The sequence below is a fragment of the Meriones unguiculatus genome, chromosome 8 (genome assembly GCF_030254825.1).
Source record: "Meriones unguiculatus strain TT.TT164.6M chromosome 8, Bangor_MerUng_6.1, whole genome shotgun sequence".
NCBI lineage: Eukaryota > Metazoa > Chordata > Mammalia > Rodentia > Muridae > Meriones > Meriones unguiculatus.
Window position 1 is genome coordinate 93009346 of NC_083356.1, and position 27542 is coordinate 93036887.

At 40.9% G+C, this 27542-nt stretch overlaps 1 protein-coding gene across 7 annotated transcripts in view; it reads right to left on the reverse strand.

Moving 5' to 3' along the window:
* Positions 1 to 811: 811 nt before the first annotated feature.
* Positions 812 to 27542, reverse strand: part of Cacnb4 (calcium voltage-gated channel auxiliary subunit beta 4) — a 250207-nt gene continuing 223476 nt past the window's right edge. For all 7 annotated transcript variants that reach the window (XM_060390156.1, XM_060390157.1, XM_060390160.1 and 4 more), the window contains 5 exons: positions 24925 to 25034; positions 21526 to 21677; positions 19601 to 19696; positions 7700 to 7885; positions 812 to 5407 (listed from right to left, as the gene is read on the reverse strand). In XM_060390156.1, the coding sequence (XP_060246139.1) occupies positions 5147 to 5407; positions 7700 to 7885; positions 19601 to 19696; positions 21526 to 21677; positions 24925 to 25034 (805 nt within the window). In that variant the 3' untranslated portion in view covers positions 812 to 5146. The remainder of the gene's footprint in view (positions 5408 to 7699; positions 7886 to 19600; positions 19697 to 21525; positions 21678 to 24924; positions 25035 to 27542) is intronic.

Consider the following 27542-nt stretch of genomic DNA (forward strand, 5'->3'; position numbering starts at 1 on the left):
GTTTGTGCTATAACAAATGTGCTTCTTTCTCCTCAATCTATTTTCATTTATTGGCAAAAAATATATATATATACTATAATTTTGTACTGTACAATATATATTTTTGCTACATTATTTTCTACTGCTAATGCAGAAGTAACAACATAGATTTATTTTGGCAATAAAATGCTTTCATTTTAATAACATCCCAGAAAATACTGTAAGGCATATGAAAAATAGTATGCAACAAGATAGCATTAATGACCCTATATCTGTAACACCCCTGTGCATACGGAATTCACACTGATTTTGGTGAAGTGTGTGAAGTGGCATTCAAGTAGGGCAAGAAAGGCCCCTGCATCTGTTGGGAGATTTAAGTGTTCAAAATATAACCCAAAATGCTTGAAACACTAGAAACCTGATACTTTGAGTTCTCAGTTATCATTTTAAGTCTTTATAATTTCAAACAAGGAAGAGTCAGCATAGTCCCTAAACTACTATAAATTCATTGGTAACATTTTCTTTCCTCTTTTTGTGAACATTTTACATTCACCAAAAAGAAAGTTTCATGAAAAGTTATAACTCACCGAAGCTTAGCACTATTCCCTCTTATGTATATGTATTTATGGCAAGTAGGAGTTACAGCCCTTAATTAATATTAACTGATGATATACTTTCTAATCATCTCATAATACACCTTCATTACATGCAGCATTTGGTATTAATTTACCCACAAATAGAGACATTGCTACCAGAGTTTCCATTTCGTTGGAGAAAGGTCCTTTTAACAAAAGAAGAAAGCTTGAAGAGTAGTTTCTGAATGCGGTAGCTATCTGCCCGTATAAGTCCGTTTCACTATTTGGATTAACTGGATTTCTTAACAAGAAGTTATTCTTAAAGTCCACCCAGCAGCTCTTAAGTTGACTGATTTGATCATCATTATTTCAAAGAGGACTGCTGTTTGCCACATAGACACAGCTGGAAAAACTAACCTAAGTAACAGTTACAGTGTTGACAGTATTTAAAGGTGTGAGGAACTAATAATACAGGTTTTATTACCTAATTTCCTGTAAAGTTATCACTCATACGGTCATTCAAGGATTGGTTTTATATCATTAAAAAAAAAACAAAAACGTAATATTGTCATGAGAGACAAAAGCAACTGTGAAAGAATGAGGGTTACGTAATCATTTATTTAAAACACGGATAGGAAGCTTGTTCCGATTACATGGGAGTTCCAGACAATGCAGATCCCTGCCCATAAGTGTCCACAGCTGCCCTTGGTGCCCAGAGAAGTCAAGCTTCACCCAACTCTGCCTTTAAACATCAAATCTCTGAAATTTCTCTTCCTTAAACCTGGAGCTAAAGGCTACATTTTTTTTTTGCACAGAGGTAGTTCCTTTTCAGTTTGCTTTGCTGCTTGTCAAACTCATATCACGATAAGCCGTGGATCAATTTCAAGAAAACCTTGCTAACACTGAAGAAATGAAATCATGATGAGAGCATTTAAAACCAGAGTGAAATCCAGAGGGCAGGCGTAGTTTAACACTTCGAATGCTGCAGCAAGGTTGGTAGAATAGACACTATCACCAGGACTTTTCCGTTCAAAGACAGACTGTTTTCTCTAGAAAGGAGGTAGCACACATATCAAATAGAGGGCAATTTGTATTGTGGTATTGTATTGTTTTTTTTTTTCAGCAAATATCAAAATAAAATTATATAAGAAAATATACTAGCTTGCAAATTAAGGTTGCCTGGAAACATTCTTAACTGACATGCTATGTTTCAACATTTTGGGATATGTTCATTTAAAGAGTTGAAGATTGTGAGCTATCTTTACCACAGTTTCCTTGTCTTCATTCCCTTTTTACTTCCTCTGTTCTCTATTATGAAATTTAAGGCCCCCACACAAAAGACAAGTTCAAGTATGCAGGTATGAAAAGAGGTTAACATTCTAAAAATACATTTTTTGCAAACAACAATAATAATTCGAGTAAATAACAGATTATTTAAAGTGGAACAAATAATTGTCTCAATTGTTTCAGACTTTAAAATTCATTCCATTAAGGATGAGATGCAATGATTTGTATAGTCAGACAATTGAGACTATTTGGAAAGACTGTAAGTCTAATTGCTAACAATTTCAGTCTTCTTCCCAGTAAGCTATATAAAGATGAGAGCATAAACAGTTATTTAAAAATACTACTATGTGCTGTTTTAAATGTTAATATAAGCAAGGTAACCATGTTGATTATGATCTTGTAGTCACATCATAGCCTTGGAAATAAACAAAAGGACCCACAAATTGCATTTCCTCCTTTTCCAGGACCACGTTTCCACATTGTTGCACACGTCTGCATTATTACATATGATGAAAAATCACAGAATTCTAATGTGGTCTATTCTATAAGTGAAAACTGCCCCCAAAATACAGAAATATTTCTCCTGCTTGTCATCACTTGCCATTTTGAGTGAAATGTATTATTAAAAAGAACCTGTGGAATATGCTTGGCAGAAATAAAGCTTTTTATTTAGTATATATCTGGATTTTAGTCATTTATACAAGCAACTCTGAGCCTTTAAAAAGAGTCATATCTCTTCCCCATTAGAAGGAGAGAAATTTATAGGACGATGAAAGATATTCAAAATTAAAGTGAAACAGTAAATATGTTCATCAAAAATATACATTTCACCCTTTCCAATATTGTTAGCTTTTTAATAGGGCTACAAAGCAAAATAGGTATGGAATTTTGATGGCAAATGATGGATGAGTTTGTACACAGATTAAATGGGTCTCCCTCTTTCAGCATGACATGTAATACCAAAAAGGGGAAAAAAGAAATAGGCTGGAAGGCTTGAAAAACAAGTGACTCTTGAAAGTTGAAAGAAATGGAAACCTTGTTGACTAGGAAATATAAGTAAATGCTGTTACAGCTACCTGCCATAAAATATAAATATCTTAAAGTAGTTAAATGACCAAATTGCTAATGCTACTGCAGAAAAAGCTGAACAGCAGTCTACTCTAAATTTATACACCCAAATGCACTCTCTGCAATTAAATGCTTTAATGCGCACAAACAAGAAACCAGTAAAGCATACAGGAAAATGTTTGGCTAATGTTTTCTTTCTCATGCAAATATGTGCTATACATGTAATAAATATAGTTTGTTTGCTGGAAAATGCTCTTCTGTGTTCTAACAAAGTATTAGTAATGGAAGATTATATGCTTATTAAAGAGCCCAATGAATATAGCTCTCTTAAATGTCTTAACAAAATTCTGTAAGCCTCGCTAGGTGACAAAAGAGCTTCACAAGCCACTATCATATATTAGCTTGTCAATTTTACTGAGCCCATGTTTAAATGTATCAAATGTTTGAGATTACTTACAAAATTTCAGGCAGCCTCATTATCAGATAAGCAGGTTCATAACGGGTTGCACATACAGCCAAGACAAGGAGAGGGCACACAGAGTTGATGGGCTTGATATGAATAACTGTTGAAGGGAATTAAACTTACGCTCTCAATAAGGAAAGTAATGAACTGGGACAGTTTGAGGGCTCAGATCTTGACATTTTTGGAGAAAAGTGACAATATAAAATAAATTATACCGGTTTTCAAAAATTGACTTCAAGCCATTATTAGAAAGAGACTCATGTGTAGCTCCGACTGGGGTTTTAGAAAACAAATGCGCTGTGTCATTTTAGAAATAAGTCCTTTCACAAAGACATTTGTTTCTTGCATAAAAGGGTCAGTTTCAAGAATTTCTTCAATTAAAGTTTTCTTTAACACTGTAGGACATGGTCACCGTGTATACACTCATTGGAATCTAAAGGCTGGTCACCAGCAAGAACACAGAGCAGTCTGCAAACTCACTCATGCCCTGCCTTCAAACTACATTTAAACTTGCTTTGAGTGAACCAATACATTCCGAATCAGTAAGGGTTATTTTGTTTTGTTTTGTTTTTGTTTTTGTTTTCTGCAATATTTGATTTTGGTGTTAACTTTTCCTAAAGTTATTTTGGGAAAACATAACTTTTAGTACCCAATTTGATTATGCCCATGAAAAATAAAAGAGAAGTTGTTCCTTTGATTTGAAAATTGTGGTGTACGGCCAAAACATTCATTATAGTCAAAGACAGAGACTGAGTAATGAGAGGGAAAGACACTCAGCTATGCTGGCACAACTCCTAAACCGGTGTCAGTGTGCAGTGGGATGGATGGATTCGCATCTGGAGCCGATTACTTTTGTGCCCAGAAAGGTCTGGCCACATCTCTGCTATCTGACTTCGGATCTCCAGATGTGTGTAGTTGTGTGCAGACTGATTAAAGAAGAAACAACACCTCTTCCATTTCCTCTAACTAGCCATGCTTGGGTTTCTCTTTACTATTCACATTTTCCCCCTTATTTAGTCAGCTTCGAACTGGCTAACGGTACTGACTGAACAGAAAGCAAAACACTTTGAATACAACAGCTGCATTAGGAAAAATAAAAATATTAAAATCTGAGGCGATTATATAATTTCTGCATTAAGATTTCTGAGAATTTTTTTTGGCACTATCAATACATTTGGTAAGTTTGAAAAGCCATTCTGGCAACATTAACATATTATTAAAATGTTTATATAGTCCACCTTGAAGTGTAAATTTAGCTTCCAGCAAATAAATACCATAGCTGGTCTTGGTTTCTATTAGTATTTTAATTTCCTTATTGGTTTTTTTTTTTTTTTTTCCGATTTTTCAATTGATTTCAACATGCTCAAGTAGACTTTCCAGTCAATTCACCCAAATTCCAACAGGAATTGGTTTATAAATTGGTTCCAACTGGAACTGGTCATTTGGAATTTCCTACACGGGAAATTATTTTATATGTGCCTTGACAAGTACCCTAAATTACAAATTGATGTGTCTAAAATCTATGAAGAAAACAAAAGGTACTGTTATTATGTAAATGTAGCACTTAAAAATACCTATGTGATTGGGCATCTACTACCCGTCTAGACTCAAGGGCATAATGTACTTCTATTTAATTCTTGCCCCTTAAATCAAATGACAGCATCCCACCCACACAGCAGACACTGTGCTGTGCTTGCCAAATTAAGATGACTGGTTTATCCTAGCAGTGCTATGGCAAATTGTCAACAGATGATTTTTGTTTGTTTCGGCAGCCTCAAAGCCTATGTCGGGAGTCATGGCTGTATCCCCCAGGTGAGCCTCGGTTCCTATGGGGTTTGTAAGTGTCCTGGTATGAGTCAGGGTAATCTTCTTCCACCAGAGGGTAGTGGTCTCGGCTGTGCTGGGAGCTGGAGGACAAGCGGTTCCTGCTCTTGCGGGCCCTCTCATTGTGGTAATTTTCGTCAGAGGTCATCAGGCTTCGCCTTTCAATTGGAGAATTCTCTGTAGAATGGTTGCTGTGCCTCATTCGCTGACTCTAAAAATAGCAGGCGGTTCACTGGTTAGGTAAGGTCAGCCTCATTCACCTGAACATGTTAGCGCATGTGCAGTGACAGGGTCTGTAAAACGAGACGCTAACCGATCTAACAGACGTTCTGCTTGGAATGCCTTGTCTTTTTTTCTGGGATACAACACACATAGATACTTTATTACTGGCAGTTTGTGAATGTAAGTATATAATGCTGGATGACTATGCTTCCTATTGAAACACAGATCTGAAAGTTGACTCTTCAGTAGAACTTAATGAATTTAGATAGACCTAATAATTCTCTTCCTATTCCAAAAATGATGATTTTATTATTAGGAGCTAAAATTTAGAATAAGATGTATTATTTGATTCCTTTCATGAAGTCACACAAATCTCCTTCTAAAGTCACTTACTTTACATTTACTTTATCTTGCTCAAGATTGATGTACCTTATAGCTTTGAAAAAGAGCACTACTGAAACTACTATTTGTACTATCCATTAAATAATATATTTGTTTCTGTATCTGACATTAACGTGAGACTCTCAGCAATATTCTTTCCAGGGGAATACATAGTATTGTGGAGCCAGCCAATTTGGGTCTTTATATATTCTTGTTTTCCTAATTGAGTTCTGCAAAAATGATCTTCAGACGTAAGCCAAATTCTTTTGTATTACTTGAAATGAACATCATAAGGCAGTTATCTGATGGCCCAGAATGTGTTATCTGATTTTTTTTTCTTTCTTTAGGAGTACCTGTCTGTTTGTGTCTACCAGCTTAGGTAGGTCACAGGAACCTGGTGACACCAAGGGCCCTGGTACTTCTTTCCCAAAGTACATCAGCCTCACACAGAAGGAAACTCATTCAATGGGTCAAAGCTCATGCCCTCAAACACCTGTAGTTCCTGGGAGAAGTAGGCCTCAGGATAAAGGGCACCAAGTTAACGCATAATGATGCTGAGAAAGCTACTGCATAGTGGCTAGTTATGTGTTATAAACAAAGTGCCACATTAGGCCCTCCGGCACTACAGAGTTTACTGGGTCATTAATCCATTCCCTTTTTTGCTAACCAGAGCTGACCAATGGGAATGTTGCTCTCAGACAGGCATACAAGAAGGAAAACAAGGCAAGAAGTAGTGCTGGTGAATACAGACACCCTGAGAGCATCACCACTGTCCATTTCCCATACTCATTTCTAGCCTCAAGAGAAATTCATGTATTTTGCATGTTTTCTCCTTACAAAGGTGTTGTCTGAAGTGGAGTAAGGTACTCACCATAGCATTTCAGAGTGCCACTTAGCTTAGAGTTAACTCTACAAAAATCGTCAGTTCTGACTATCCTTATAACCCATTAAAGCAAAACCAGTCGTGTTGCCAAAAGGTGCATTTGACTGCATGTTCCTCAGCCGAGGGTTTGGGTCTATTCCAGCTGCTTGATACATGGTAAATAGTTATTAATGCAGAAAGGCAGGACTCACTTTATATCACAGCGCCCCTGGCATCCAACATCTAGTTCTGACTGCAACAGAGTAGAAAACAAAACAAAACAAAAAAAGAGCTCTGACTTCCTTTCTGATTATCCTCAGATCCCTACAGTGACCCCTGTATCTATGGGGTAGGCCTGTAGATACCCCTGGAAACTCAGAGATCTATCACCGTTTCCAAATCTGCTCACTCATTCTGTTTGTACAAGGTGGAGGGCAGATTCAGCAGGCTGTGGAACATGAAGAGTTAAAGGCAGGCCGAAGGTCTATCTGTCCTGATGTATCTTCCTTAGCTGTCCGTGGTGCCATGCAGGAGCTGTGAACAATTATGCTGACTAGATATTAAGTCTACCAGAGATGAACTGATCTAACCAAAATTCTCCAGGAAGGGAAACTTGTGGGGAGGGCACATTTTCTCAATGACAGGTCGGGACCAGTGTAAGGTTTAGTTTTCTTCTTTAATTGAAACAAATTTTAAGGTTTATTTATTTTATAAGTATAAATATTTTGCCTGCATGTATGTCTGTGCACACGTGTGCCTGGCACCCAAGGAGGTCAGCTTTCGCCCTGGAGTTACACATGATTGTGAGCCCCCATGTGTGTGCTGGGATCTAAACCAGGGTCCTCTGCTAGAGTGGAAATTGCACTTAATTGCTGAGCCCCAGCAATTAAGTATTTTTTAAAATGCAATATCCTCTCGTGCCTCTTCAGATGAAGAACAACCAGAGTCTTCATCTTAACTAGTTCTCTATTAGATCCTGAAAGTAAGGGTGCAGAAGTTATAAGCCTAAAAGAAAAATAAAAAATAAAAAAGCAGTACCTGTAATCCCGAGATGGCTGTGGGATATGGCGAGAGGGCTGTGGAGCCCACGTTCCTCCCCAGTAACGGGGTCATGGGGGTGCTGCTGCTCGTGTGGGTGGCACGCCAGTATGCCTCCAGGTACTCGCCCAAATGTTCACATGCGTCCTCGAGCTGATTCTCATCTAATATAACATCAAACATTTCCTGCAGATTATAAGAAAACCCATCATATTTCTACTGTAGGTTTTACTGCAAACTCTACCTAAGGCAGAAGTAGCATTCCTCATATGTAACAGCGACAAATATTAGGATCTTTCCTGATTTGAAGAGAAAAAGATGAAGCCAGGCAGTGGTGCACGCCTTTAATCCTAGCACTTGGAAGGCAGAGGCAGGCGTATCTCTCTGTGAGTTCAAGGCCAGCCTGGTCTACAAAACAAGTTCCAGGACAGCCAGGACTGTTGTACAGAGAAACCCTGTCTTGTAAAGTGATAACAAGAACAAAACCCAAGAGGCAAACACAAATATGAAAACACATTCACGTTTTTGTCCATGTATTCTTATATAGCTGAATTCCACCAATTTCAAAATCCAAAAGGAACAAGTTGGTGATACTAAAAAGAGTTCTGAAAATGTCTGGAGCTATGACCATGCCCTTGGAATAATTATTATGGTAACTGTTGAGGGTAATAATAAGGACATAGTTCATTTTCATAATGGTCATGAAAGCTATTTTATCTGTCTCATGATAAAACAATAAGGAAAGAAAAGGTGGGACTGATATTAGAGAACACACAACAGTGATTGTATACCATGAGATTGTTATGTGAAATAGCTAAGAACAAGAGAATTTAACCGGGGAATAAAGAAATCACACAAGAAGCAGTTGATGTCTGTGTCTGTGTCATTAAGGGCTCAGCTCAACATTACCCTGGAAGTGGGAAGCAGTTCTTCTGTTACGGCAGTGCTCCTGGAAAGGAGAAGTCTTATACCCAGCACAGACTCTTTGGAGGGAAAGGCAGGAAACCTTGGTGCCTCACCAAGAGAAAGCCATTCTAGAGGGAAGTGCTAGCACACCCCATGCAAGTAGCGGTGGCGGTGAACCTTCCCTCTCCCACCACTTTCACCACATTCCAATAAGCCACATGCGTAGTTACTGCATTGATACGGCTGGGTGAAGATTAGTGACAACAAGAAGGCAAGGAATTGGTGGTGGCCCAGCGGGGTCATTCTCCTCAGTGCTTAGAAGAAAGGATTTTTGAAGCTGTCATTACTATGTAAATTATCTCCTCTCCGGTGTTTATTATTTGCTTAGTTTTCTTGCTGAGGGTGGAACCATGAACTCAAGAAAGCTAAACACATACTCTACCACTGAGCTGTTACCCTAGCCTACCACTAAATGCTTATTGCATCAACCTTTACTGAAAATTTTGTGCCCACGAGAAAGGAATTTGAAGGCCTTTATCATGGGACTTTGGAAACTAGTGACTTCAGTGCACACTGACTCACTTGAGAAGATCCTGGCAATTGCCACTATATTCTGTTTCTGATAAAGGTATAAAAAGTCTGATTGCTTTCAAAAAAAATTTGTTGCAGACTTTGTCCTGCTATGATTCCTCCCATCCAAGCCTGGTTTCATTCCTCACAGCCATATCAGGTAATCTTGGCCAGGTAAGTAAGCACAGGCCCATATAATCAATAGAATTTCCAATGTGTTTTCTATGCACATTTCATTAATCCTTTCAGTATTTTCTCAGCTGAGTATTCAAACAAGTGAAGAAGATCCTTGTGGTCCACAAGACACAAAATACCTAGTACCCAGAGCTTTAAATGCCAGAAACTCTCACTGTAAATCTCACTTCCCACTAAGTAAACCAAAGAAGCTTCTCTCTCTTACCATCAGAAACCTCTCCTGGTTAGCACAGACTCCAGCATCACAAGATGAGCCCTGAGACACAATGCTCACTGAAGGGCCCTCTCGGCTCTACCCATCTCCATTGTTTCACACATCCTGTGACTTAGCGACCAGATTTGGGACCCTGTTGACCCTTTCATTGTTGCTATCCACTGTGCAAATTTGATTGCATAGGTCTGTATCGTTAGTATGGGCTTGTTTATTCCCAATAAGACATTAAAGGCCTTTCCTTGGCTGGAAAGATCCTATCAACGTGTGTGTGTGGCATTCTCTCTCCCCCCCCCCACCTTTTCTCTCTGTTTGTGTGTGTGTTGCTATGGACCCAGGGCCACCCACATATTAGGCAAGTGCTGTGGCCTTGAACTACATACCAACACAGTTTTGGACAAAGGTGTTAAGAACATAATAGTGGAAAAAAGACTATCTTCAAGAAATAGTTGACAAAATTAGATAAGTGTATGCAGAAGAATAAAAGTGGATCCTTTTCTCTCACCACACAGGAAACCCAATTCAAAATGGATCAAAGATCTAACTCTTAAGCCTGAATTGTACCTGAAACTATGAAGTACGAAAACAGGTGAATTACTTTAAGACATTGGTATAGGAAGAAAATTATTAATCTAAATACACAGGCAACGAAAGTAAAAACAGACAAATGAGTCACGGCAAACTAAAAGATGCTGACACAGCAAAACAGACCACAGGATTAAGAGAGAAGGTTGAGAGAAAATATCTGTAAATGGAATACTGACATTCAGAACACAGAAGGAACTAAAAAAAAAAGATAACATCACAAATACTTCTTAAAATGAAACATACAAATATCCAACAAGCACATAACAAAAGCACACTTTCACTAATTATAAGAGAAAAGTCACTCATACCACAAACAGCACAGAGTGTTGGCTCAAGCCTGTAGTCCCAGCACATACATGAAGCTAAGACAGAAGAATCACAATTTTGAGGTCAGCCAGGCAAATCCTAGGCCAGTTTAGGTTACAGAATGAGACCTTGTGTATAAACAAACAAAACAAGGGCTGGAGACTCTGCCCTAAAGCACTGGCCTAGCATTTCCTAAGCTTGGGTTTGATTCTTAACAAACCACCCAACAGAAGTAGGAACAGTTAAGACACCATCTCATTCCAGTTAGAATGGTTATTACCAAAATATAAGAAACAATGGGAACTTTCAAACACTCTTGGTGGAACTCCACAGTAGTGCAGTCATTATGGAAAAGAAATGGGAACTCCTCACAAAACTAAAAGTGGAAGTACCCCGTGACCTGAGATGAAGTATGTATATATAAAATGAACTGGCACTCCCCAGATCATTGCAGCACTCTCCGTAGTAGCCAAAGTACGGAACCGATCTCGATGCCCCATCATAAATGTACGAGTAAAGAAGATGCCAGACAACGACGCGATCGAACACTATCCAGACATGAAAGCTATGGAATGGACTGGAGAAGGTGTGTTGAGTGAAATAATGCTAATGCAGCCAGACGGGCTTCCCCATTAATGCATGGAAACCAGCAAGTCAACCCTGGGGAAGGTCTAAATGGAACAGAAGGCAGGGGACGGCAAAAGCTTTGAGAATAGAGACAAGGAGGGAGTTTTAGGAACGGGGAAGGGCGGTGGGTGAATGTGGGGGTTCCACGTTGCAGAAGGGTGTGTGGATGGGCACAGTGTGTTAATGGAGAGCAGTGAACCCGTTAATCTGTACAATTAATATCTGATAATCCAAATGAAAAAAAAGAGAAAAAAACAGACTTCAAAGTGGTAAGGTGTGTATGTACTTGGCTGTTCCCCATCACACTGTCACTATGGAAACCACAATCAGCACAGCTAATTACAAGACATTTTAATAAAGTGCTTCCCTCCGCCAATGGGTAGAATGTGTGCACATCAGCTCAGGGCTATCTGCTAACGCCTGATCAGTCCTTGCAAATTGCCTTTTTACTTCTAAACAGTAGCTCTGTGGTAGAGGATACTCTGAACCTCCTCCCAGGCTTTCAAGAGTCCAGAGAAAGCAACTTTCACCTTCTGAATGACCTTGACGTATATTCTCACTTCTAACTGGGAAGAATCTTACAGGCTATGTGTTTTGACAATTTTTTTTTTCTGTTTAGGAAATAACACAGCTGAATAGAGCTATGCACTAGAATGAGTGCGGGGGAGGATTTAAAAAAATGCACAAACTCAAAGAGAAATTCAAAGTGAAGCAACTCAGTGGATTCTGCAAATCAGCTTTGCCACATTTTAAAATGACTGTAAAAGTTGTGTCTAATCAGCTGCTTCCCATGCAATGCAGAAAGTCTTAAGTATAGGAAGAGACAAAGAGAGCTGTTTAATAAGCAAAAGTCCCAGGCATTGGACAGTTTGCCCCTCTGCCATCAGGCCTGTGGCGATGCCCTCCGGTTCAAAGGAACAGAGCAGGTTCCAGAGAGCTGCCATGTCATACACCTCTGGCATCCCAGGATGGAGCCCTTTTCTGCAGCCGAGGCCTGTGGAATCGATGTGGCTGCTAAAGAAAGCAAACACCAAGCAAGCAGTGGCGTCAAGGCGTCAGGAATGGAGCGCAGGAGACCTGTTTTCTGCATAAGCATTTTCAGAAATACTGAGAACAAAAGCATCGTGATTTCTGGGTGGGAGAAATGAGCCTACCATACACTCAGAGCTTGGAGAAAAGCAAGCCTGGGAAGAGGCAGGAAACTGAAGGGTTTTGATACAAAACAAAACAAAACACCTAAGCACTTCCCCACCTACCTTGTTAAGGGGTTTCATTGGGGACTGAGTGCTGGTGTAGCTGGTTGGCTTTGCTAAAACCCGGACAAGGAGCAAACTGAAATGGTCACTCCAGTTTTTACAAAACAAACCTTAATGTTCAGGTCCTATATGAGGAATGGAGTAAATTTCATTTGTTTCTGTTATTTTAGTAGGGAAAAACATACAGAGAATGACTTGTAAATTTTCCTTCATGAACACAAAATACAAACTACTCATGTATCTTGTTCAAAGTGTTTAACTCAGGAAGTCCTAACTTAGTATTTTTAACACAAAGCTTAAAAACCTTAGAAACTAATTATGCAGTTAGCTTTACCTCCCTTTAATTTTAAATTAAGTAATTTTTATATACTTTACATGTGTGAGTGTTCTTGCCTGCATGTTTGTGCACCACATTCATCCTTGGTGCCCAAAGAGGTCAGAAGAGGGCATCGGATTCTCTGGAACTAGAGTTACACAAGGTTATAAGCTGCCATATGGGTGCAGGGAGTCAAGCCCAGGCCCACTAGAGGAGCAGACAGTGCTCTTAACTGATAAGCCATCTATCTCTCCAGCCCCCAGTTCTACCTCTTAAAAAGATGATTCACCACTGAGTTTTAGCTAGACAAGGGATTATATGTGTGCCAGCTCCATGGCTTATACTTTGCTTTCACTGTTTTGTTGTGCGTAGAGACAGTATCATGCACAGCACCTTACCTATTCCTCAGAGGAAGCAGGCAATACTAGGCATCTGTAGACCTCCTTCTTTAGTGCTGTAATAGAAAGAGGCCTCTAAGGTGCCACCATTTAAGAAGAATTGCCCAGCAAATCCTAGTCAGTAAAACAACATGGCTGGATGGCTCAATATGAATTACACAGTAACCAGCCAGTAAAGGATACTGTCACATTCAAAATTGCATTCTTTGTAGTACTGAAGTTTCTGAGGTCTTCCGTGCTCAACTCACTGTTCAACTACTAACTGGAAACTAGAGTCCAGGCTTAGGCATCTTCTGTGGTTTAAGGATCTAAGAGGTCCTGTGGGGATAAAGTAAAGCCAACAAAATAGTGACAGGCTCAGGCAGACGCTCTTTTTAAAGGCACTAAACAAAAGAGACAATCAGTTTTGCCACTAATTGGTGGACCTGACACCAAGGAAAGAATATAGGGACACTAATTTTGAATCCCAGCATATTTTCCTACCAATGTTTTTCTATGCTTCCCATTTTTATTCCTCAAAGAATATAACAACATCCGCAGTGTGCTTGTCCAGGGAAAAGGCACTAAGTGTTTTTGTTAAGTTTATGTCAATTATATGTGCTACAGCACTGGTGGGAAGGAACCACTTCCACCATGCTATGCTTCGGTTGGGTGCTTGGAATCTCTAGAAATGTGTAGCCCGAAATTGGATCAGGTGAGGCCTTGTTTCATGAAGGAAAGTTTTAAAACAGATTACTCTGTTTTTAAAAAGCAATGTTAAAATTTAAATGTAAGTGTGGCTGTGCATGGTGGCGCACGCCTTTAATCCCAGCACTTGGGAGGCAGAGGCAGGCGGGTCTCTGTGAGTTCGAGGCCTGTCTGGTCTACAAAATGAGTCCAGGACAACCCAGTCTATACAGAGAAACATTGTCTCAAAACAAAACACAACACAACAAAAAACCCCAAAAACATTAAATGGTGGTCATCCATGGTTTCATAATCATGAATGCATCAATGGAGAGAATATGTCAAATAGACGAGTGAATCCATATGATTCTCAGTAATTTAAATATTGCTGGAACTGGGCAGTGGAAAATTCCCAGCAGAAATTGCACGCATGATAGAACAATTTGGAGTCCATTCAGCAACAAAAATAAAGCAGGATAGAAGAGAGCCAGTCTGGTTCTCAAACTGTTAAGGTTTGCAAGCAAGCCTCTGCAGGGAAGATGAGCCTGCCTCTTGTAGAAGTGGCCAATGTCATTTAATGCACATAAAAAGTCATTACACAATCCAGGGAGCCACCGGGTCAGCTTTTGGTAACACAAGCCAGCCTGTAACTAAGTGGGATTAAAGGATTATATTTCATTTATCATCCAATTGTCTATCTGCTTTTCTTGCCAAGCATTACATAACCCTTATTACCACAGTACAGGGACAAGTTAAACTTGGCCTTCTTAAAATGCACTATTCTCCACTTCTCTGAAAAGGAAAAGATACTAATACCCCAAAGAATTGAATTGAAATCTAAAAATATACTGTGTAGACCCACACCAAGAAAACAATCCAGCTAAGAGTCTGCAGTGGTTCCGACATTGCAGCACTTAGGGAAACTTTCTTGTTTGCCTCCCAGTAGCCTATTGTCCTAGTTTTTTGTTTTTGTTTATTTTTCTTCCTAGAGCAGATTTTTAAACAGCCACAAATTTTGGTCCTCCCTGTACTGATTTGGAACATTATGTCCCCATCTCCTTGGATCTAGATAGCCTCCATGACCATTCCGATCAGCCAAATGCTGTGCAGGTCCTTGGCTGGGATCTAAGATGAGCCCTTAGCTACAATATTTGATCATTTGGTACAATGTGAGAAGTCCACAGCCCTGCAGAAAAGGGCTCATGACCCTGGATCTGAACCAAGAGGAAAGGAAGAACTGGCTGAGTCCCTCCTACTCACCCCTGCTGAGAGGTCAGGCAGCCATCAGATGAATGCTACCCACCAGGCTCTGTTTGAAGTTGAAATGTTCAGAACCGTTTCTTTTGCAGTAATAAGTAACAAAACATGTTTTAGAAGAAGAGCGGCAATTTCTTTAAGCTGCATTAGGCCTGCCTCTTGCTTCTACAAAGTTTGAATGGAGTGCAGTCATTCCCAAGGTTTACAGGCATACTGTCCTTAACTACTAAAAGGCAAAGTTAAATAGTTTTGCAAAGAACACCACGTGTCTCAACAAATTCAAATTATTTACTGTCTGGCCCTTTACTAAAAAGTTTATTGACCCTTCTCCTAGCAAAAGCCTTACCCATGGAACCCAGTATTCTCTCTCGTGAAGAGTATGCAATGTGGTGCTGAGTTTATGTCAACTTGATACAACTAGAGTCATTTGGGGACAGGAAACCTCAACTGAGAAAAATGCCTCCATACGTTTTCTTGATTGATGATGGATGTCGAAGGACCCATCTCACAGAAGGACAGTACTACCTCTGGGTAGTCCTGGGTGCTTTAAGAAGCAGGCTGAGAAAGCCCACAAGGAGCAACCTGGTAAGCAGGTTCCACTCTGGCCTCAGCTTTAGTTCATTCTCCCAGCTTTCTAACTCCAGTTCCCGCCCTTACTTCCCTGGGTGATGCACTACAAGCTTTAAGATGAAACAAGCCCTTTCCCCTCCAAGTTGCTTTTGGTTATGGCGTTTCCTCACAGCAACAGAAATTCTAATATATGTAGTAACTAAGCCATTGCCATCAACCATTGGAGAGCACTGGTTCGCAACCTTCCTAATGCTGTAACCCTTTCATACAGTTCCTCAGGCTGTGGTGACCTCCAACCATAACATTATTTTGTTGCTACTTCATAACTGCAATTATGCTACTGTGGTGAACTGTAATGTAAATACCTGCTATGCGCCCCCAATGGGGTCTCACTCACAGGTTGAGAAGCACTGATTTAGAGTCTCCCTAGATTAAGACACTATCATTGCCCAAGGCATCTGGCCTTTGGGAAGCCAGTTCATCTTTTCTTGGTTTCAGTTCCCTCACTTGTAAAATGAGAAGACTGTAAGAGAACTGTATTCCCGTTAAGTGTTCCATGAAACATTAAACCCACAGGCTTTTCCATGGAAAAAGACCTAGAGGCACATTACTGAGAAACACAGGATATCCCCTATCCTCCTGGAGATACAAAGTACAAAGAGGTTTTAGCAAAACTGGGCTTCTAAGCAAAGCATTACATAAGCATTTTCTTAAACATCTTTAGATCCAGCCCCATATCATCCGACATCCTCCCATGGAACCCAATGCTAAGGTACATACTATAGGAAACTGTGTGGTCCTCCTTTGTTCCAATAGTCCCTGGAACTAGAATCATTCTTCTAGCTACAGAAAGTTATTTTTATTTCTTCAGTGTCCTTTGAGAGGTCCCTTTCCAAAACCTGCTGCCTGTACTATCACTGCAGTGTGAGACCCTGCTATTGGAATCTGCTGACTCCACAGACTGGAGACACAGAAGCCGTGTAAGCAAGCTGCAGATTCTCCTAATGGAACTAAAACAACACAGTGATGAGCAATCTCTGGGTGACAATGATAATAATGGTCTTGAAGTAAAGGGATTAAATGCAGACAAATTTAAAAATTGCTCCTAGCTTTTGTAATCTGAACATTTCTTCACGTGGGCCAAAAGAGAATGCACGATTCTTTCCCGGAATGACAAATGCACACAATAGTGCATGCTTAGACAGTGTTAGCTACAAGGTAACCTTACTTATTCTGACTGCTTGTTGAAAATGCCTGTCTGACCAATTATTCAAAACAAAGATGTCTCTCTCTTGGGAATAATAGAGGAGGGCTGTCCTCCCAGTACTCTGACAGTTGAAATTGCTGACCTGGAGACAGACCCATCATGTTTCTTACTTTGTATGAATATGTCTAATTTTGGTCCTACCTATGTCAGACGTAGCAAGTTGTGCAGATACAGCGCTGTGTAAGCCCCCTTGTAACAATACTGCCAGACATTGTAAAAAGACACTGTGAACTTATCTTGGGCTAATCACACTGCTGAAACAATGGACTCCAAGGGATTGGAATTTTCTCCTTTTGCTGGTGGAGGGGAGGGCTGAAGCCCTGGAGTGAAAGGAAGAACTTGTCCTCTAAAAAAAGGTTTTCCACAGATGCCAGCTTGTGGGGCAAATAGAGATGGTGATGTGTCAATGATGAGCTGGGCCATACCAGGAACTCTTGCCTAAACTTCATGCCAGCATCCTGAAAGTGGACTTCATAGGGAACCTCTGAATCCCTTTGTTCTTATCCCCAGTGTGGTTATATTGAATCATCTTCCTCTAGTTTTCATCACTTGTTTCTTTAGTTGGCGCACTGGAAGTAGGTGGTGGTTCCTTGCCTATTAAGGCTAGTGAAGCTAGTGAAGTTCTTCACTCCAAAAACTTGTCTTTTCTGAGACTGATACTCCAACCAAGAACCATCCATGGAGATAACCTAGAACCCCTGCGCAGATGTAGCCAATGGCAGCTCAGTCTCTTAAGTGGGTTCTCTAGTAAGGGGAACAGGGGCTGTCTCTGACATGAACTCACTGGCTGGTTCTTTGATCACCTTCCCCTGAGGGGGGCCAGCCTTACCAGGCCACAGAGGAAGACAATGCAGCCAGTCCTGCTGAGACCTGATAGGCTAGGGACAGATGGAAGGGGAGGAAGACTTCCCCTATCAGTGGACTGGGGGAGGGGCATAGGAGGAGAAGAGGGTGGGAGGGCAGGATTGGGAAGGGACGAGGGAGGGGGCTACAGCTAGTATACAAAATGAATAAATTATAATAAATAAATTTTTTTTAAAACTTCAGTATTGTCCTTGGTAGTTCAAATACCACAATTTTAATAAATTATTTTCTCTAGTAATTATTTGGACCAAGTGTTATTAAACTGACATAAAAAAGATATTTTCATTATTAATGACTGCTTAATAGAATGCCATACTGATTGCAACTACTAATCTAGGATCATACCAAAAAGTAAAAAGAATAGCATAGTTCCTGGCTTTTAGTAGCTGTAAAGATTATTTCACTGAACTGGAGAAATAATCTTCAGGAAAGATTATTTCCTTTCAACTGTGAAACATTACAGGGCCAGGGGTTAGATGACACATTCTTTTATTCTTGGTGTTTTAACCAAACAGTCCACTCTGTCAGTGACATCTTTAGTAGTCATTTTGGCAATAAACATAGATCTCTGGACTTTTCTGTTGGGTGGGTGACATGGTGAATGTATTGTGTGGGGAAGGTGGGTGATGTAGGAGAAGCAGAAACAGCTTTGAAGCCAGATGGAACCACTTCTAATCTTAATTTGCCACACGATCTCACCGAACTCATTGATCAACTCTGCTCTCGGCTACCTCGGCAAAAACGTGGAGCTTAAACTGCCTATATCACTCGATCACAGTGAGGATCACAGGTGATCTGTAGAAAGCATCCAGCAAGCTGTCTGGCCCATGTTAAATATCTAATGAAAGGATGTCTCATTGTTCTTGCTTTTCTTGCCTGTATGACCCTTCATTCATTCTTCACCCCATTAACACATAGTGACTATAAGCCCACTATGGCAGGGAGGTACAATACAACAGCGAACCCAGAAGGAACATCCCGATCATGGAGTGTAACAGACCAGAGAGTGGCCCCTCAACAGCATGTCCCCTGTGCCAGCCATTGTTCAAAGAACTTTCCCACACATGCACACAGGCGCTTCTTGAGTTTTCACCCCAATCTCGTGCGGCAGCCATCTTGCTTAGGTTTTTATAGCTTGTCTTTGCTTTGAACTGCCACACTGTGATGCCTCTCCAAGTACTCGAATTGGATTCTGTTTTCACAGAGCATAAATGACCCTTTTATAAATATTTCTAAAGCTCTAGTGAGCCAACCAAGAAGATGGCCATTTCTTTTAGAGAAACCTAGGCGCAAAAACCATGTCAGCTGAGCAAGCACAGGTGTGACTAAGCTACCGCTCCATGAGTGCCTATGGTAACAGTCACCTTTCCCAGCCTAACTCACCTCTTCCCATCCTGTGTGCCTTCTGATCCGGAAGGTGTTTTCTAGCAATAACAGTAGGCAGCATATAGTTTTCACTCAACATTGGTCCTTTCATCTATTAGCAACATGGAGACCGTCTAGCTGTAATCCAGTTTTGACCTTCAACATTACACTCCTCCGTGCCCACCAGAATCTCCTAATAGAAAAGCTAAAGGAAAACCAAGCTGGCATACCTTATTTAGCTCTTTTCTTACAAGTGCATGCCTGACTGGATATGGTGCCTGCATGCTTGCAAGGTCATCAAGGCAGTAGGAAGGAGGGTGGGTTTCAGACTCTTGAGTTCATGTTTCAGGACAAGGCAGACACTACGCTGTCCGAGAAGCCTGAGCCCACCCAACGTAACAGCAGCAGCTCACGCCAAGAAACCACTCACCAGTCACCAGCATCTCTGTAGACTAAAAGCCATGGTGCTGATATTGAAAGGAAAACCTCCCTCTTGTTAAATGGTCGTCAATGACCAAGACAAAAAAGATTTTACTTACAGGCGGGCACTGGGCCAGTTTATCAGCTGCCACCAGTTGAACATTCAAGTGTTTACTTTGGGACTTTCCTCTGGACTTAATCAGCCGCTGTAGGACCTGACAGGATGACAGGGACGGTTGTCAGTGAGTTGAAAGAAAACCAAGAACACTGGGATCTTTTTTTTTTTTTTTTAAACAGCTTATGTAACCTGGAGAAATAGTAAAGAGGATCTACAATATAAGAAATCTCCCACTTAGAACTCCGTGCTGATGTCCTGTGGGCCTAGAGTGGAGGTGTCCATCCTGTCCTAGCTCCCGAGGGGGTCTTGAGGACAGCCTCACTGCCCACCTAGACTTTTAGTTCTTCTGTAGATTTTAGAGCTCCCTGTCAAAGGGAAAGAGCTGGGCTGTTCCTGCTCCGGTTGAGTCAATCTTTTAATGTTCAGCTCAGTAATATTTCAGTTCATTAACTCCATGCCGCATATCAAAGTCATTTATGCATGCAACATTTTTTAATAATTAATGAAATATTTGATTCAATTTTGAATTAATCGAACTATTTCAGGATTGAAAATCTAGGTAAAGCATTTGTGTTGAAACATTGCTGCACATAAGACAGACTATATCTATGTCTTTGGTCATAGCTGTAGCTACAGTTGGCCATACACTCTCTCTCTCTTTCTTTTTTTGGTTAATGTTGAAGCAGAGCTCTCTCTGTGTAAATGCTGCTACTTTTTGAAGTTCTGTGACACCTTAGTGCATGGGTCCACGCAAACCCCTGCACTTCCAGACACCACAGCAACAGTGCAGTGGGGGTGGGGGTGACATTAGCCTCACTGCAGAGGCTGCTTGGGACCCCAACACCTAGAGACAAGAACACTTCCGGTGGTCAAGGTAATGCCGCTCTGTTCTTCTCACTCCCTGAAACTAACTGACAGTGGTCGGGACTCACCCAGTTACTGCACAGGTGCAGTACCCTCCCGAGGCTGAAAACTTGGGAAGGTAACAAATCACAGCTTCTCTGGGCAATTTTCCCTAACCAGCAAAGGAGACCACTGTTTGGGTGGAGAGGTTGAATTTGCATTTAGGCACAAGGAAAAATTGGAAAGGAACTAAATACTAGGGTAATGACTCTTGTTGGCTTCAATTTCATATTTATTTTTAAAGCACCGTCACTGCTTAAAAACAAAGCAGCGGGGACAGTGAGAAGGCCCCGTGGGTTAAGGTGAATACTACCAAGCCTGGTGGGCCAAGTCCAGTCCTCAGAGTCTACATGGTGAAAGGAGAGAACTTACTTCCACAAGTTGTCCTCTGACCTCCACACATACACTATGACAGCGCAAGCGCATTCACACACAGACTAACAAAATAAAGAGTAAATGTAAACAATAGAAGGATATCAAACTCAAGAGTGCAATCTGGGGCCATCTTCCTCCATTCCTGTCACTCCAAAGAGCTTACATGACCAGCTGTGCTTAACCAAGGAAGAACTATATTCCTCAACAAACCCAGCTACACACGAATGGCAAGGTCTGTAGCATTTCTGTAAGAGATGTTTACTCAGTGAGCTTTGACCTTACATAAGATATCTCTCTCAATTATGTACTTCCTCTCTCAACTGGCATAACATATAGGTGATTTAAGAATCGATATCATACAGAAAATTTTCCAAGAGGGGATATATAGGCTATGAAAAGTCAAAGTCTACTTTGCATTTTCCTTCCTTGTGCTCTTGTTAGTATTTTATCAACATGACAGCAGGCAGGAGCTTCCAGAAGAGATGTAGTATTATTCCCAGCTACCCTCAAATCCCCAGCACTTAAGTACTGTTGTAAAATGTGCTCATGAATAGACTCTTGAGACATTCTTCTGCCCACAAACTAAAAGGCAGGGCAGAACCTCAAGAAGGAAGCTTCTAGACCCATAGGCAGGAATGTGGTGATTACCTTTGGAGAAGACACTTTCACGTGAACAATGATGGGGGCTAAGGACGTCTTTATAAGCTGTGCTGGGTGATTGATGGTGTCTGCATCAAGAACGACCAATTGCAAAGATCTTGCCAATTCAAAGATCCTTTCAATTTCACTCTGTACTTCCGCTAAAAGGGGGATAAAATGGCAGGTAGTGGTTAGTCTCAGTGATTATCACGTATACTAAAAAGCATACATAATAACAGTATAAGCTTTCAGGTACGTGTGTCTATAATAGTAGAGCCAACTGTTTTGAACTTTCATAGACCTGTCTAACAAAAATCTTTTTTTTTTTTTTTTTGTAATTTTGAGACATAGTCTTACTATGGAGGCCTGGCTGGCCTGGAACATGTTATGTCAATTAGGCTGGTTTCTAACTCACGGAGGTCAGCCTGCTTCTGGTTCCCAAGGGCTGAGATTAAAGGCGTGCACCACAGAACGTCTGTTCTTTTTTAAGTCTTTTCTGAAAATAAAACTGTGCATAGAATGAAACAATTGGCAGAAGAACATGAGGCAGCTCTCTGGGTTTGCTTTGTACACTCATCCTAGCATGGAGTTATTCATATAGCTACGGTGATTCCATCTTGGGGTTGCGAGCGAGCGCGCACACACACACACCTGGTTGTATTAAAATGCTACACTGACTCCATCTTGACTCAAACCTACCTGGCTGGTTGTAATAGTCAACTAGCCCAAATATGCCTCTTCTACATTGGTCAAATAAAAATGCTAGTTCTTTTCTAAAGTCTAACGTAATCCAACTACCCCTTTTGGGGGACAAAGCCTTGCTTTGCAGCCCAAGCTGATTATGATCCTCCTGCCTCCGCCTCCCAAGTATTGTGAAGAGATGTGCTAGTGTTTCTCTGCATGTCTTACAAGCTCTTCTGCTTTTGTTGTTGTTGTACCAAAGGCATATGGTAACACAACAACAAAACATCAAAGTGTATGTTTTTCTGAAATACGGAAGTCAGGCATGCTGGTGACACCTGAAGTCCCAATACTTGGGAAACTGAGGCAGAAGGATCATGACTTCAAGGTCATCCTGAGAAACACAGTGAGTTTCAGCCTAGACTGCAGTCTGTCCTGCTGTCTCAAAAACTGGTGCTGTCTCAAAAGACAAGAGCAGTGACAGAAAAGTCCTCTATATAGTTTATGAATCACGTGATGTAGTGGGCCATGATCGAGATCTGAATTAGATTCAACTAAGGGCAAGACTTCGCATAGAAGCAAAATTTCTCATTTCTTATAGAATCACTGATATTTAAAGCATGAAGTACATTAAAAAGTATGAATATGGCTAGAAGGATGGTCCAGCAGTTAAGAGCACTTGCTCTTAATTCAATTCTTAGCTCGATTCTCAACATTACACAGCTCACAACCACCTGTAATCCAGCTCCCTCTAGCCTTCTCGGGTACCCCCATGTGTGTGGCACACACACACAAATAAAAATCTTCATAAAAATATGAATTTAAGGAGTCAAAACACATATCACTTTTGCATTATCAAAAACCAATGTCCTGATTCTCCAGTGACCAGCTTTCAGGGTATTTGTCAGTAATAATGAACATATATTCATTTTTTTTTCTATCATGTCAGAAACAGTTTAAAAATAACTTCTCAATAAGGGCATTTGGAAAATAAAGCCAATTTTTACTTCAGTCAGTTTCAGCAGAAGGATGCTGGGGTAGGTCCTCAATTTGTGCTTAAATTAATCTGCCACAGTTTTGCTTCTAGGCAGAACTGTAGCAGACCAAGCTTACAACATTTCAGTTTCAAGTCTCACATATTTATTATAATATAAAATAATATTTGATAATTTTCTGCAGGAACAGAAATGCAGTAATACAAACTGGACTGCTCCAGGACCAGAACCCACAAGGCACTCTGAATCCTGGCCTAAACAGTTCAGAATACCCGGGTTTTATTTACTCTGGAGTGTCAGTTCATAGTCACTGCTGCAACATATAAAGCCCTTGGCAGTGGCACTCTGGCATTAGCAGTGGTGGAGCCTGGGTAAATCAGGCCACATTACATAGTGGGGTGAGCCCAGGATTTGGAAAATACGTATATAAAATGTAATAAGCAAATTACAGGCACGAGGAAGACAAGGGTCTCTACCTAGCTCATCCTTTTCAAGGAAATCAGCAATCAGACAAGTTCCCAGAGGGGTTCTAATGGAAGCTTCATACATCTGTTACAGGCTAACAGAGTTGGCACCATCGTAGAGTCTGGTGCTGGAGGCCCTGAATGAACACTCTTTGCCACTAGACTGGATGCTCCAGCATCTTGGGAACTAGTGATGCTCTTTGGGCCCAAGTCGGCTCTGGTATTTATTTGTTTACTTTTGAGACAATGTCTTACACAGTCCAAGCTGGCCTTGAGGCCCTGTTCTTCTTGACTCTACCAAGTGCTGTGATGACAGGTGTGCACACCCTCACTTAATTTCCAGAGCTGTTATTATTTTGTCCATGGGCTCAGGATATTTCCCAAAGTGACTTACTTCTATGCAACTTTTTTTTTTTTTTTTTTAAAGACAGGATTTCTCTGTGTAGCCTTGGTTGTCCTGGACTCAATTCATAGACCAGGCTGGCCTCGACCTCACAGCGATCCACCTGCCTCCCCAAGTGCTGGAATTATAGGTGTGTGACACCATACCTGGCTCATTTGCAATGTTTTTATTCTCCATTTGGGGAGGATTTTAAGATGTTTTCCAACAAGTACCCATAAAAGACAAGTTGAAATTCTCTGCATGTTCATCATGGTTGCCACTATTATACTGAAAGGTGTGACTCCTCTGGGTATACCAGTTGGCCACACAAGAACTTCATTACCTTGCCCTTCTAAAAATCCTATTTTCTTTCCTGTCAGCCATGTATTAGCTATGACAGAAACCTTGTGAAGTTTGGGGAAAAGGAAATGGGTGGTTTCCCGTGGTTAAGCAGCAATTGATAGAGGAACTTGAGACTGCCTCTTTCCACCAGACTGCTGCTGAGCTAACCGACTAGAACTGAGAGAAGGGGAGGGAGAAAGGGAGGAAAGAAGGGAGAAATGGGGAAGGGAGAGAGGGAGGGAGGGAGAGAGAGGGAGGGAGAGAGAGGGACAGAGGGAGGGAGGGAGAGGGACAGATGGAGAGAGGGAAGGAGGGAGGAAGGAAGGAGAAGAAATAGGGAGAGAGAGAGGAAAAGGGAGAGGGAGAGAGAGGAAGAAAGAGAAAGAGAAAGAGAGAGAGAGGGAGGGGAGAGAGAGAGGCAGCAGGGTTCTGGCTGCTGCAGGACTCTGTCCTGTCTGCTGGCTGCTTTTCTCAATAGATAGTCAACATTTCTCCAGGCAGGACAAGACATTCCCCACACATACACCTCATGAAAACGTCTTACCTAAGCTGGATCTGGTGTTTGAACGTTCAATTATTGCTCTCTTGCTAGGATTGTTGAGGACAGACCTCTTAGCAAGAGAAATGTCAGCTGTCACTCTTGTTATTGATATCCTAGGAAGAGGAACACAGAACAGAACAAGCCAGTATAAATGTTATGTGGGCTCTCTGAGGGACTTAGAGCCAAAGTGCTTAACAGCCACTTTACATACCACCATGGAACCATGGCACAGTAAACATCAGCCACAAGGACTTTAAACAGATTCTGACTCGTATTAAAACAAGCAGTGAATGACGTCAGGCTTTGGCCCTTTCGCTGGAAACCACTCCAGTGAAAACGTGTTCCTTCTATTATGGCGTGCCTGGCCAGGCTGCCCTTTAAAACGCACACCACACCAGGAGGGAATCAAAACACGAATTAGCCACGCTCTTTCTAGGAAAGAGTTTACAGTTTGCTCAGAATCCACAGTTGATTGAACAAGACCTTTAGGACCCACAGCTGCTCTGCCCCAACGCTGTTGGCCAAAAGGTAAAAGCTTCATGTGATTACAGAAAAAAAAAAAAAAAAAAAAAAAATATATATATATATATATATATATATATATATAAGAATCAGCCAGTCTCTAGCTATGCTGTGTTTTTTGGCTCAGGAGTTAATCCCTGATTAATGAAGCGTTTCTCCACAGGCCCAAGAGGAGCTTTGGCGGTAGGATCTGAGAGATACAGTTTCTTTTCTGCAGACATGGGAGCCTCAGTATGTTTGCACAGTTTCTCTGAAGTCAATGTGAGCATGTGCCTAGAGTGTTGTTAAGTCAGAACTCACCTTGCAGTTACAGAAGAATAAAGCAGAGATTTTTGTATGGAGAGAGGGGAGCAACTGGAATATGCGTTATCAAATGAAGACATGAAGACTTTATCATTTAAAGATAATTTTTAACTGAGACGGCTCAGATTCTAGCTATTATCTGTAGAATTCAAAGCTGGCCTGCCTAGACCAATAAGAGAAATCCACAGACCTTCCCTGTCGTCACCTGCACAGCTTGCCTGAGTTCAGAAATGGGAGAATCACTTGTCCTTATCCTCAGAATATAGCCTTATTCTTCTCCAGGGTCAAACTTCTTTGAGGGTTACAGTGGAGACGGAAGCATGCATTTAGTTGCATGTCCTTTCGTTCCCATTTCAGGCCATTTTAAAACTATCTAGAGACTTTGGAAAGTAGAAGCGTTGGGAGAACCTAAAACTGTCCTTTTCATAAATTCTTAGAAAAAAAACAAAAAAAAAAATTAGGGCAGGGTCTCACCATGTGTACTCTGAATTCATAATCCTCCTGTCTCCGCCTTCCTTGCATTGGAACTACAGGGATCCACCCCGCGCCCAACTTTAAAGCAACAGAAGGTGTGGACCTTCTATCGGGCTTCTGAAGCCAAGTGGTGCTTAGCCTCGGCTGCTACATTTATAAGCTGCAGGTGTTTGGAAATACAACAATGGTTTAACTTTTTGAATTTTTACGCCTTGATAATTATTCAAGGCGGCCTCAAACTGTCCCGTGTGGAAACAAATGCAGGGCAGGGATTTCCTGAGAACCACTGTGAGCACCAACACGCGTGCTCTCCAGCTTATACTTCAGTTTCTCTCTTCTGCATGGAGCTCACTCATGCTTTCATTGTTTTTTTTTTTTTTTTTTTTTTTTTTAAAGAGAAAGAAAGAAAAAGGAAAGGCAAAAAAGAAAAGTTCAACTGCTAAGGGACATAAAAAAAAATACTGGTGTAACAACTTCTACATTCTACCAAGAAGGAAAATGAGAACAGAGAAAATCCACTGCCCATTCCGGGCCATGAAGGCCTTCAACATAGGATGAGGCTTGGTGACTTGGGTGTACAATTCTCTTTCTGCTCAGTTTTGTTTCCCAGCAGTAAGAAATCTCTGAGATGAGCCAAGCCAACAGGTGCAGGTTGACAACTCTGGCCCTGCTGTGAACGTGGTGGGGGTAAACCCAGTTTGAAACAAGGGGGCTGCATACTCGCGTTTCCTCTACAGCTTTTCTTCTTCCTTTCTTTTTCTTTTTTCGTTTTCTGTTAGTTAGTTTGTTTGTTTTGTTTCCTTTTTAGACAGAGTCTCATTCAGTAACACACGCTGGCCTCACACTTGCAGTAATCCTATTGCCTTAGAGTTCCGGGACTACAGGTGTTAGCGGTCATGCCTGAGATGTAGCTCTGAGATGTCATTTCCTTCAGGCACCACATTTCCATTACAGAAGAGGGGACTCGTGTTTAACCTGGGGTGCTAAGTTTCTTGTTTATTAAAGAACAGAGCATCAGAATACAAGTACATTGCCATATTCTAGAACAACTCAACTATATGGCTATAGACAAGCTGGCTGACTTAAGACAGAATTCAACTTGCCAGAATAATGATATTTTTTTTCCTATGCCCACATTTTCTAGTTCTACATAAGCCAAAAGTAACTCGTGGTTTTTAAATTTTGAACGCATATTCTTATGTTTTCCCTGTGTTATAAAGCAATTTTATAAAGCCATTCAAATACAACCAACATTTAACATATTTGGAAAAAGCTGCATTGAATGTGAGAAATAGAAGAAATGATGTGGATGGCAAAATGCT